Genomic DNA, 12,054 nt, shown 5'->3' on the forward strand with positions numbered 1-12,054 from the left:
TGTAGAGAAACTAGAAATTGCTTCCTGCATGTGCCCATGTTCCCAGGCATCTGGCCAAACAGAGCCAAGCTGCTTCTGGCAAGGTGATACAAACCCCTCCCATGGCTTGAAGGGATTTCTAACTTTGCTGATAGACCTGGATTTAGATATAGTCCATGGGATTAATGTGTTCCAGGGTTGGGGGGTGGGGGGTCTCTCTCTGGGGTCACCAGACCAATATGGCAGGGCTGAGGTATCAGGACATGGGGGGTGTTGAGGCCGAATGAGTGAGCGCCAAAGGCTTGGGAGGGTAAATGAAGAGGACTGAATGAGTGAGGAAATGGAGGTGTCAGAAGAGAGGCGAGACACCCCCGCCCACCCCCACACCCCGCAATCCAAAGGGCTCTGTACACTGTTCCTCAAGGGTCTAGAACAACTCCCAACTCCGTTCACAGACCTATATCTATTAAACGAGGAAGCTACACACTGATCCGCTAAAGAAAAACTGCCCCAAAAAGAGACCATAAAACCTCTCCGAGGCTAAAAGTGCCTGCCATCAGCTCAAATTCCCTGTGTGTCTACTTCCTGCCTTGTTTGGCTGGTCCTACATTTGTTTCCAATTGAGAAATAATAGTGACTGATCTTGGAGCAGCAGCGCTAGTCAGGCAGATAAACACACCAAATTGGTGAGCCCACAATTTATTGATTTTTAAATGAATTAGCTCACTTCCCAGCAACAAATTCAGTTCGAAACTGGTAGTAAAAACTAAAGCCAAAAAAAAAAAAAAAAAAAAAATCACTCTAAACTTCCGGCCCTAGTAGGATTTTTGTTACCAGGCAAAGAGTAATGGCCAGTGGCCTGTTCGTGCTTTCTACCCTAATCAATGCAATTAATAATTATCCTCTTCCCTGCTCCGCTTGAACTGAAGGTGGGAACTTGCATTATTATTCAAGGCTCAACCTGAGGATGATGATCCATGTTCTTTTACCTCAGGGAAGAAAGTTCTCAGAGCGAAATGTTTGTAGTCAAGGAAGGGTACGGTTCCAAAACTATCAACCACGTCCAATTTATCCATCTGCAGCTCGGCGAAGCCTGCAACACAGAGTCCCGAGAGCAATATTTTAACTCCACAAACAATGGAGGAGATCTGCTGTTGTTTTGCCTAACACAGACGATGACCTTGGTTTTCATTAAAGAAGAAACAATAGATAATTACTCGGCTGGCTACGGAGCAGAGCTGAAGTAAGACACAAAGCCAGGCCCATCGCCTGCTGCTCCCTAGTCTTCTATGATACAAACAGCCCTCATTATGTGGCACTCTCCACGTAAGGGCAAAAATTAAAGGAAAAATAAGGAGGGCTTGTTTTTCTGCAGACGACAGAACCCTACCGTCACGGATCTCTTTCCGGAGTTCACTCTCCAGCAGCTCCAGCTGTTGGCTCTGCTTTCTGCTCAGCTCCTTGGATTTGTGCCTGGTCACCACCACAGCCACTAAGGAGACAGAGATGCTGTGTCAGATCAGTCTAGTAACACAGAAATGATTAGGAGGGAAAGAAACAGGGAGAAAGATAGAGAGAGAATCGAGAAAATCGTAGAAACTCTATTTTAGGGTTGGGGGGGGGGGTCTGGCTTGGCACCAGAGCACTGGCCCAGCATGTCCCAGGCCCTGGTTCCTCCTCCAATGCCACAGAAACAAAAGGAAAAACAAGAGCTGGATTTTATTAAAGGGACATTTCCATAAAAAAAAAAAAGGTCATTCTAAAGAGGGAGGTATTAAATGTAACAGAAAAGAAAAAAAAAATCCACTCACTTCTCTCTTAAAGTGAAAATGAAATCAAATAACCTTTGCTTCTAACCAAAGATCCCAGCTGGCTGGAAAGTAATGAAACTAGCCAAGTTCCCGACAGCCACTGGCCATTTATGCCATTCCATTCTTTCCTCAACATCTCTAAACATCTCTGGAGAAATAAAGCAGTGCCGCAAATGTAGAAGGGAACCACGGGTCCATCCCAGCTGCAGGAACCTAACTTGCATCGTTCAAGGAGGGTGATATAAGGCAAGTCATAGGAGAACCCACAGCTGACGGTCTCCATCACTGCAATCTGGGTAGTCAATGGGACGAATCCTGGAGCTCGGGTTTATGGCCCCGCTCTGTCATTTCGTTTGCTACCTGTGTGGCCCTGAACAAATCCCTTAGCATCTCTGTGCTTGCCTGCCTTACCCACAAGAGCTGAGCTGGAGAACAGATTACAGGCAGTAAATCAAGAAACCACATCGACCGGAGAACTAACAGTTGCCAGCTCATGTAGTCTCCCAGAAGGATCTCGTTTTTGAACAGATATTACACGAGAGGGGTTGGGGAAAGGGTCAGTGCCATGACTGCCATGCCAGTGTGAGGGTCCAGAAACGCCCATGGCAAGATGGGAGACAGAGACTGGAGACTCCCCAGAAGCCAGCCCCAAGGCCACCCACCCTGCATATACTGTGATAAACAAGCAACCCCATCAGCACTACAGAGTTGTCCTCAGCCAGCCACATGTGTGCTATGGTGTTTGGGCACACCTCCTGCACACACACACACACACACACACACACACACACACACACACACACACACAGAGAGAGAGAGAGAGAGAGAGAGAGAGAGAGAGAGAGAGAGAGATTGATTGATTGATTGATTTTCTTTTTAAAGGAATTACACAAAGGAATGACTGCCAGCAAGTACAATGTGTTTGTTCAACACAACTACAGAGAATGTTTTCTAGACTTTTCCACCACCCCAACAGTTCTTACTGTAATTGGGACTGTGCATTTCAATAAAGCCCAAACTCACCCAGCCAGAGTACCCCCTTTTCCAGGAGTATCACTTGGGACTGTGACTCTCCAGGAAGCTACTTTGAGCAGCCCTGGCTCAGCATGTAAAAGGGATGCTGTGTGCATCCACACAGCAGGGTGGGTTTCCTGGCTCTGTTGGTGCCTGGCTTAGGCTACATGTGTTTAGTGTGTGCTTACCAGAGCTGCTGGTGATGCATGCTTCCCTAGAATGAATCAGAATGGGGTGGTTTTTGAAAGGTTCTGCAAACAGCCTTAAAGGTCGAACACGACCTCTACAAAGTCAGGAAGAGACCAGGAACTTCCAGAAGTCACAAAGTGGACATAACTATCTGGTGAGGCTGTCAGATCTGAGCATGGTTGACAGCAGGAGATGCTCAAGGCAGAACCCAGCATTTGTACAAGCAATCTTCTTCATCGAAGCCTACGTCAGCCAGGACTTTATTAAAATGTCAAGCCAAATTTTAGACCTCAGATCCATGACAGAGGGAGATGACTTGGGGAGAGCATAAAAAAAAAAAAAAAAATACCTGAAATAATCATTGACAAGGCAAAATAGGATTTCTGAAAAGCAAATTCATTTTACCAAACCGGTTAATCACACATGTACATCTTCTGTCACGGGAGTGTGAATTGCCCAAGAAAAGCACCAGCCTTTAGTTCATTTCTTAATCCAGAGACTGGTCCAGTCATCGACATCATATCCAATGCTCAGTAAAAAGCAAAGGAAAACAGATTTGGAAGCGAATGAATGAGCAAGGGGATGAGAAGGTACAAGGAAACACTGGCCTTTGCCTCCATGCCCCTCAGTGTCAGAACGGCACCATGTGTATTTAGTCAACAAACATGAAATGCTGTTTGATTGGATAAAGGAGGGGGAGAAGAAACAGGGTGAAAAGGTCACAAACAAAATGCATGGAGGCACCAGAAATAGAGAGATGGCGGAGACCCTATGAGGTGGTAGACTCATGGTGGAAACCCAGGGTGGAAACATTGTCTTCAAGGAATACTAGCTGCAAAGCTCTAACAGCTGACGCTAAGTCAAACTGGGAGCCAATGGCTTAGACATTCACAGTTTTCAACAGAAATATAAAATGTGAGTTACCTAATTTTTAAACGTCAACTTCTTAGGTAAAAACAACAACAACAACAACAAACTTGCCATAGGACCCAGTAAAACATATTGGTAAGCCAGATTCATCCAGTGGTCGTCAGTATGACACCTCCATGGCCATAGGAAGTATGCCATGTTGGAATGGGTAACACAGACACACTTGCAAAACCTGATTCTCCCAGGAAAAACATAACATGGATGGTTAGGAGGTGGTGCTTGGTGGACTTGGGAGGCAGGGTGAGATGACCAAGTTCTGGGAGTCCCCAAATGGACTTGTTTTTAAAACGGTCCCAAGGACTTTGGGAGCCAACTAGATATTTCTCAAATACACAGTACCAACTTGTAATCCAGTTCTTTGTTAATGACACACCCTAAGAACTCGTTAGAAAGGCCTCAACATGTGCCTTTTATTCCTTTCCCAAAGTTTTGAGTTGGGCTTTCACCCATTAATAGTTAATGAAAACAAAAAGCTCCTAAAAGCTGAAGATCAGCCTGCCCTCTGAGAAGCCTCCGGGAATAACTTCTTGGACAATGTGAAACAGGGTACTTACCAACAATGACAATGGCCAGTAAGATGGGAAGAGCGATCAGAAAATACCACGTGGAAGGAACAGATTCCTGTTCCACATAGAGCTCCAGATTTCCCAGCTTGACCTGAGGAGACAGAGTGGCACCATTAGCCCCAGTGGAGCTGAGCACCATAGGCATGCTCACTGTCTTAGCACTAGAACTTCCCCCAAGACACAGAAGCGGTGACCTGGTTGGAATCCATAGGTGTGCCCGGCTGGATCTGTAAGTTTCCAATTCTGGCCTCTTTGTCCTGAGGTTTACCAGTGCAGAAGTGGGCTAACACAGAGGCAGAAGGCCTCTGGCTTTTTTCTACAGGAGCAATTCCATGTCTCTCTCTCCCACATGTGGTACTTGCAGGCAGGGAGGTTTTGAAAGCCACTTTCTTGGTAAAAATCAGTTTGGCAAGGCTAGCCAGCTGATCCCTGAGGGCCCTTTCCACTTTGTGCTTTTTTGGGGTGAGGGATTAAGACAAAGTTGGAAATTAAGCTTGAAAAGGGAAAAACTCTGCATCCGGGTCCTTTCTCCATGGTTGCACACACAAGCGCTAAGGCATATGCGGCTCCTTGGAACCCTGGCTGCCCCATGGAATCACCAAGAAAAGTGACTGGGGTGATACTAGATCTTGGTGGTCTAGCATCTCTCTCCTTGTAGCGTCTTGTTCATCTGCACCCCGCCTCATTCTGTCCTCTTGAAATGGGATGTTGACAGGGTCTACAGGTAGGCTGTGGGAAAGACCAAAGGTCTCCATCCTATAGGGTATCAGCTCACTCCATCCCTGTACTCATTGTCTCTCTGGCAGCTGCCCAGAATCAAACACCAAGACCTGGCAATGCCTAAAAGGTCCTCATAATCTCTGGCCCTCCCTGTGAACTCTCTAACCTCCTGGGCATGCCCCCTCACTCCAGCCATGCTGACCCACTGGGTACGGATCAGACCTAGCAGGCAGGTTTCTACCTCAGGGCCCTGGGGTCCTGTATGTCCTTCTGTCCAGTCTGTCCATGGCTCCTTCTCTTCCTCCTCCTGAGGCTCTCACTCTAATATCACCTTACAGGCATACTTTTCCACAATCAGGTGTAAAGACAGCACAGGCTAGCCCAATTTCCTCTCCCCCACTTACTGCCCTCCCCAAAGATAGTTCTTTACTGCATGTTTTCACTGGGAAGCTCCGGAGAGGCAGCTGTTTCTGCCTGTTTTCTGCTCTGCTGGGTTCGAATCCCAGTGCAGGCACTTGGGAGCTGTGCTGCAGACAGAAGGAGGGAAGTGCGTGCCATGATCTACTAGCATGGAAGGTGGGGCCCCTGTAGGGCTGGTGGTTGCTGATTTTGCAATGGCTACTACCTCTTTGACCAGAATGATAAGCAGAGGGAGGGAGGAAGGGTCAGGGAAGTCAAATCCCTTACCCAAGACCACAGGGCTGTGGGACATGAGCACATACTCATTTTTGCCTCCCACTATGATAGGTTCTTTGTTTTTTTATCTAATTATTTTTTTAACCACAAAGCAAAATGTTGTTCTTTTTTTCCCTTTGCAATGCTAGAGATTAAGCCTAGAGCCTTGCGCACCACGGGCAAGCACGCGACTGCTGGGCCACGGCTCCTGTCTCACAGAGCATTGTTTATGTGACAGGCAGAGCCTCTTCCACTGGAAAGAGTAAACAATCCTTCCGAGAGGGTCCTCAGTCATGAGACCATGGTGGAGGAAGCCACTTGCAAACCATAGGTTATTTGGCTGCTGACAGAGGTTAGTGCCACCCTGCCTGTGCCTAAGAGGCTTTAGTTTGGGGTTTCTGCTAGGACATGTCACTTCTGCATTTAGAGAAAGGAGGACAGCTCTGACATCAGTGGGTCCAGGGATGCTGCTTGCAGATGCTATGGTCTAAAGGTCCAGCCAGCACAAAAGCTATCAAGGCTCATTAGGATTATGGACAATGGTGTGTTCAAGGCTTTGACATTTAGACAAGCACATGGGTGGATCTGCCTGCTATTCTGGTAGGATTATGCTTGAGCTTGCAGTATTTATTTATCTCCTATAAAGAGAAGAATCTAAAGACCCATGAAAGATGCCATTCCAACCTGGAGGTTAGGGAGGGAATTACCAAGACTCAGATAGAGACAACAGGCGGGACTTCCAGGCGACTTACACGAACTTTCTTAGAGGAGGTAGCGATGCTGTTGGCATTCTTGATGCTTTTAATCTTGCAAAGGATGGTTGTGAGATCCTGGTTTCGAGTAATATTTTCAAAACTGCAATTAAATTGCTTATTTTCCCCATGGAAGAGAGTGATATCAATGTCATCCTTGGAAATGTTGAAATTGTCATTTTCTTTCTGCAAGGAACGTGATGAAGATGAGGAACTCAGAGCACACCTGGAAACTCACACACGTGGAATAGTCCACACAGAAAAAAGAAAAAAAGAAAAAAACATACTTGAATTTTTACTTCCAATTCGGTGTCGATCTCAGATTCCACTCGGTACCCGGTAAATCTGGGGTCCTCTAGGTATTGTAGGGTTCCACAGTCCAAGTAGGCATCTTGTACTCTCAGCTTCACAGCAACATTGGTACGCACTTTGGAGCTCTTTAAATTGGGGGCTAAAAACTTGCAGAAAGTTGCCGTGCAAGATTCGGAGACCTAGAGAGAGGAGAGAACCCGTGAGGCACCAAAGGACCCCAGCTCTAAATGCTAAGTGACCTGAAGAGGGACCAAACTTCTGGGAACTTCTCTTTTCCCTCTATAAAACTAGGCTAGCAACACTATGGATCTCATAGGATTAAAGTAACCCTAAATGAAATGGGCCGAGATTAAAAACTCATTCAATTAAATATGGGCTCCCATGAATGAGATCCTATCTACAGAAGCTCTTAGGGCCTGACAGGCACACACACACAGTAATCACTCCACACATGCTAGTGTACTCAACACACAGTATCATTGATATTATTGGCATTCGGGAAAGCTGTCAGGTGATGTCATGGGGGAGTGGAGGCTTCCCAAAGAGAGTGGGATGGACAAAGAGGACCACTTTGGCTCAAAGCACTAAGGTGGATGAGTCCTAGAAACTTAGGACAGGGAATTGAGAGCCAAGGCCAGTTGCTAACTTGCTTGTACCTGGTTGAGAAACCATGTGTCAAGAGAGCCTCTGCAAAGTATTAGCAAGAGCTCCTAAGCTGAGAAAGCTCTGGCGAGGGCTCCCTTTTAGCAGAAGTCCCTAACCACAGGGAGGAAGCAGCTTTTCAGGCATAACAGAAAATAGTAAAGAAGAAGCCAGAGGACAGTAGGTCCCTTAAGAAACGAAGGACATAAGAAACGGGAACAGAGGTAGAAAGCCCGGCCCAATTGATGAGCAGGTTTACTTACAAAGAACACCCATAAACACACTGCCATTTTCAAGGGTACGGAGAGACAGTCAGGGAAGCCTTGCAGGTAGTGGAAGGAGAGGTTGGCAGGTGCGTTGGGGGTGGGGTGTGGTGGCAGAGGGCTTCCTTGGTATGCTTGAGGCCCTGGGTTTGATCCAGAGAAAGGAAGGAGAGCAGTACAGAGCAGGGGCTAACACTCACGCCAAGAAACGCATCAGGTGGGAGAGTCAGTCCCTTCTTGTTTTCTCTAATCCTGGAGTTAAAGGCAGGTGGACAGACGGCAGAGGTGGCCACACTGGTGTAAGTACACCATCCTTTTCCTAAACTCCAGCCCTCTGCCCTGCCTTAGCCCTTCTGTGACAGGATGAAAAGCCACTGGGCAACAGCCTCCACTTCCTCTGCAGCCTCAACACCAACGTGCCGGCTTTTTACCAACTTCCTAAAAGAAGGACCAGCAACAGGGTCGCCCTAGCTCCTTACTCCTAAGACCCTGCCTGTCTGAACTGGGGACCAACCCCTATTTTGAACAACGTCTCAGCCCCCTTCTCTGGTCATCCTATTTTCTCGGACCCCTGGAAGTGAGGATGCTGGCAGATTCTAAGCATCCTTTCTTCATCCTCGATGCTTGCTCTTCACCCACCGTTATCCCCACAGTAATGTTGAGATGACTTGCCTCACCATTCCCAGGCAGCTGGACCCACCCTGCAGACAGCCGTCCAGTGGAGAGCTCCACAGGGGCCTGGTGATGTCTCGGCCGCACTTGGCCATGCCTGAACATTTGCAGGGGCATCTTCTCTGAGCTGCTGCCTCTCCAAACCACCCCATGCACCACTGGTAAAATTATACCCATACTCATATCACTTCTTGCCAAGGATAGGGAGCCGACAGAGGCAGGGGCAATGGGGAGGTATTGCAGAATGAAGAGTGATGTTTTTAGTATGATTCTCTCTCGCACATCCCTATGTGGTCCTCAGCCATCCACATCACCTGCCCCAGCACACCTAGCACTCACTCACCAGCACCTGCTCTGTTCCTCCAGTTTCAGTACAGGTATGCCATCTTCCTTCAGCGGGGGGTGGGTGGGATGGGGTGAGGGGGTGGGGTGGGGGGGGGGGGGGATGGGCAGGAGCCCACGTACCCTTTGCTCTTGCAGCCAGCAAAATGTTTGGCTTACAGTGGGTACTCAATACATGGGACATGCTTTGGGAAAGAGAACACATCTCCATGTCTACTGGCTCAGGCTGTCCCTCAGGTCATGGGCCACCACACAGCTGAATGTATTCCCATCATGGGGAGCTGGCCAGAACCAGACACACTGTGAGGCTGGGAACTAACTGGCCAGGAAGTGTGTCAGAAAGTGGATGTGTGTAAGACCAAGGCTGTAAGAAAGATGGATTGCTATGCCTCCTGTTTCAGGCCCGAACACACACTGGTTGCAAATGGGGCAATGTTTTTGGCACCCTCAACTCTGCTGGCCTTGGCAGGAAGAAGCCCAGAAAGGCCGCTCCCTCACATTCGAGACAGAGGAAGGAAAGAGAAGGCCAGTCAAAAACCACCTACAAGTGACAGCACATCCAGGGGTCCCAAGGTGTGGCTGTGGTCCTCACTCCCTCCTCATGGCACCCCCCTCCTCACGGCACCCATGGCCTCAATCTATAGGCTCCTGGGAGAATCTCAAGGCCCTCTCAGAGAACTGAGTCCCAATAGGAACCAGTCTGCCTCTACTTTGGAGTCATGGGAGGAGGCGAAAGAAAGTGTCTACGTGGGACCCAAGGGACAATGGCAAGAGACTTGTTGTTACTAGCAAGTCACCCAACCTCCAACTGTGGGGCCACCACCACCTACCCTTCACAGGTTCTGTACATCAGACCTCAGGCATCCACAAAGCCTTTCACACATAGGCAAAAACATTTTATCTCATTAAAATGACTGGCCACAAGTCTCACACAGGGAGAATGTGACAGGCCTTGCCATAGGAAATTCGTTTCTGGTTCCGCTGTGTGGCAATCCCAGTTAACCCCAAGAATGAAGTCTGTCTGTCACAGGACAGGCAGTATATATCATAAATGAGCAGAAGTTTATGATGCCAAAGTCACAGACATGAAATATCCCCTCCCCACATACACACAGTTTAGTGAAAGGAAAGCAAAATTATGACTGAAAACACTTCTCACACTTACATTTATGTTTCCCTTTAGCTCATGTGAAATGATCAGGTTGTCGATGACGTCAAAATTCCTACCCATGATGGTTATATTTTGCCCACCACTGCAAGAAATAAAAGGACAAATGGTAAGCTGCAGGCCATTTATACTGATGAACAAAACATTAACAATTAATGTTAAGCTTAGTAGTATCTGGGAGACAATTAACTAATTTCAATTTCAAATGCAAGATAATTTGAGAAGTCTTTAAATGGTGCTGGGTACTGACTCACGGTTTTTAAGACACAAACATAAAAGCGCAGGTCAGGCCCTATTTTAATTCTGGGAAAATGCCCAAATTCTTTAATAGAATTTGAACTTTTTTGTGCTATTTTGCCACAGATAAGCAGATCATCTGCTGCACCTTGAAAGCATTTCACGGAACAAAATTTCATGTGATTACTGTTTAATCTACCTGAAGATGATCCGCTGTAACAATTTTCACGATCCAACTTCCAACCTACCGATTATATTTTGTTTAGTGAGAAGGGGAACATGTTGGACAAGGTAAAATGGTAAGTGATATTAGAAGTTGAAATTCTTGTTTGAGATACAATGTTTTGGTGTAAGGGGGGTGGGGTGGGCGGTGTACATAAATCTCACCAAAACCAAACTGAGTGACTTTACCTGTTCTTAATGTGTCAAAGTGGCCACTGGGTGTGAAATAAACAGCTAGCCACAGTTCTCATGGGAGCATCATTGTGTCAGGTCCAGTACCAGCAGAGCATCTGATGATACCCAGGAGATCAAAGCAAGCCAATACATGCAGGGCAGACAGCGGGTCCTGAGCTCTGCACACACAAGGTGGCAGAGCCCATATGGCCATTGGACATCCTGCCTCAGTCCCTAGAAAACCCACCCAAGCATATTCTACTGATTTCAGACTGTAACACCTACTTCTTGCTCAAAGTTCAAAGGCAAGGAGCAGCTGAGAGACCTGCGCCCAGCACAGCCATGATGCTAGGAAAACAGTGACGTGAGGAAAAAGCAAAACATTGTGGTAGAAACCACGAGTCTTGGGCCTGGCTATCAGAGCTTCGTATATTGACTGAACTGTGTGCATGCCTCCGTTCACCCCCTGCCAAAGGGACAATCCACCATTGGGCTCTTGGGGCTTTTGTAAGATTTAACCAGGTCAGTAGATATACCACAGGTATGTGGTAAGTACCACATCCGGTCTACTTTTTATACATAGGGCATACTTGGTCTCAGAGTAGAGGGATGCATGCAAGAGCCTTGCTTTTGAAATCTCAACTTCCCTGTACCACTTGCATGCAGAAGCCCTGAGCCCGGTTTCTCAGGAGGAGGCTATAGGTAGAGAGAAGATTGGGTGGGGGGATGGGAGGGCAATGCTAGGGACTGAACTGGGGTCTCACACATGCTAGGCAGTGTTTACCGCTAAACTACATCTCCTGGCCTGAGATTAGGCCATTTGAGAGGTAATAAAAGATCAGTGAGTTCATTGGGTTGGGCCCTAATCTAACAGGACTGATGGTGTTCTGAAAAAGGTTATCAGGGCACAGCCTTAGATGGAGGGATGGGAAAAGACAGCTACCTGCAAACACAGGAGAGACGCTGTCTTAGAAGGGGCTAGCCTTCCTCACTCCTTAGAGACACTCAGCTCTACAACATGGAGGAAATTGTCTGTACTGTTTAAACTATCCAGTCTGAATTCTTTATTAAGGCAGCTTATGAAAGCAACAGCAAACAGCCACCTCCCAGGTTCAACTTAACTAAGAATATAGGGATAGTTTTTTTTTTTCTTTCTCATGCTCCCCACCCCCCTCAATGCTTTGTCAGTGGTCTTATCTTGCCAGTACTTGAAAAATTAATTTCATATTGTGTGAGATGAAGAAAATCTCTTCGGGGTTATACTCTGATAATCTAAATGTGAATTTAAATTTGACTGGGGGGAACCTCTTTTCCCCATTAATATATTGGATTTATCTGAAAGAGTTGCTTTTGGAATTTCTAACTCTCAAGGAGGATCTCAGAAAC

The 12,054-nt window shown here is 47.1% G+C and overlaps 1 protein-coding gene across 1 annotated transcript in view; it reads right to left on the reverse strand.

The window, feature by feature from the left end:
- The window catches only part of Plxnc1 (plexin C1), a 149,946-nt gene that overhangs the window by 45,462 nt on the left and 92,430 nt on the right, over nt 1-12,054 (reverse strand). The window contains 6 exon segments of the mRNA XM_036169690.1: nt 969-1,072; nt 1,370-1,471; nt 4,478-4,580; nt 6,637-6,822; nt 6,924-7,127; nt 10,033-10,120. Of these exon segments, the coding sequence (XP_036025583.1) occupies nt 969-1,072; nt 1,370-1,471; nt 4,478-4,580; nt 6,637-6,822; nt 6,924-7,127; nt 10,033-10,120 (787 nt within the window).

The sequence above is a fragment of the Onychomys torridus genome, chromosome 20 (assembly GCF_903995425.1).
Source record: "Onychomys torridus chromosome 20, mOncTor1.1, whole genome shotgun sequence".
NCBI classification, from domain to species: Eukaryota; Metazoa; Chordata; class Mammalia; order Rodentia; family Cricetidae; genus Onychomys; species Onychomys torridus.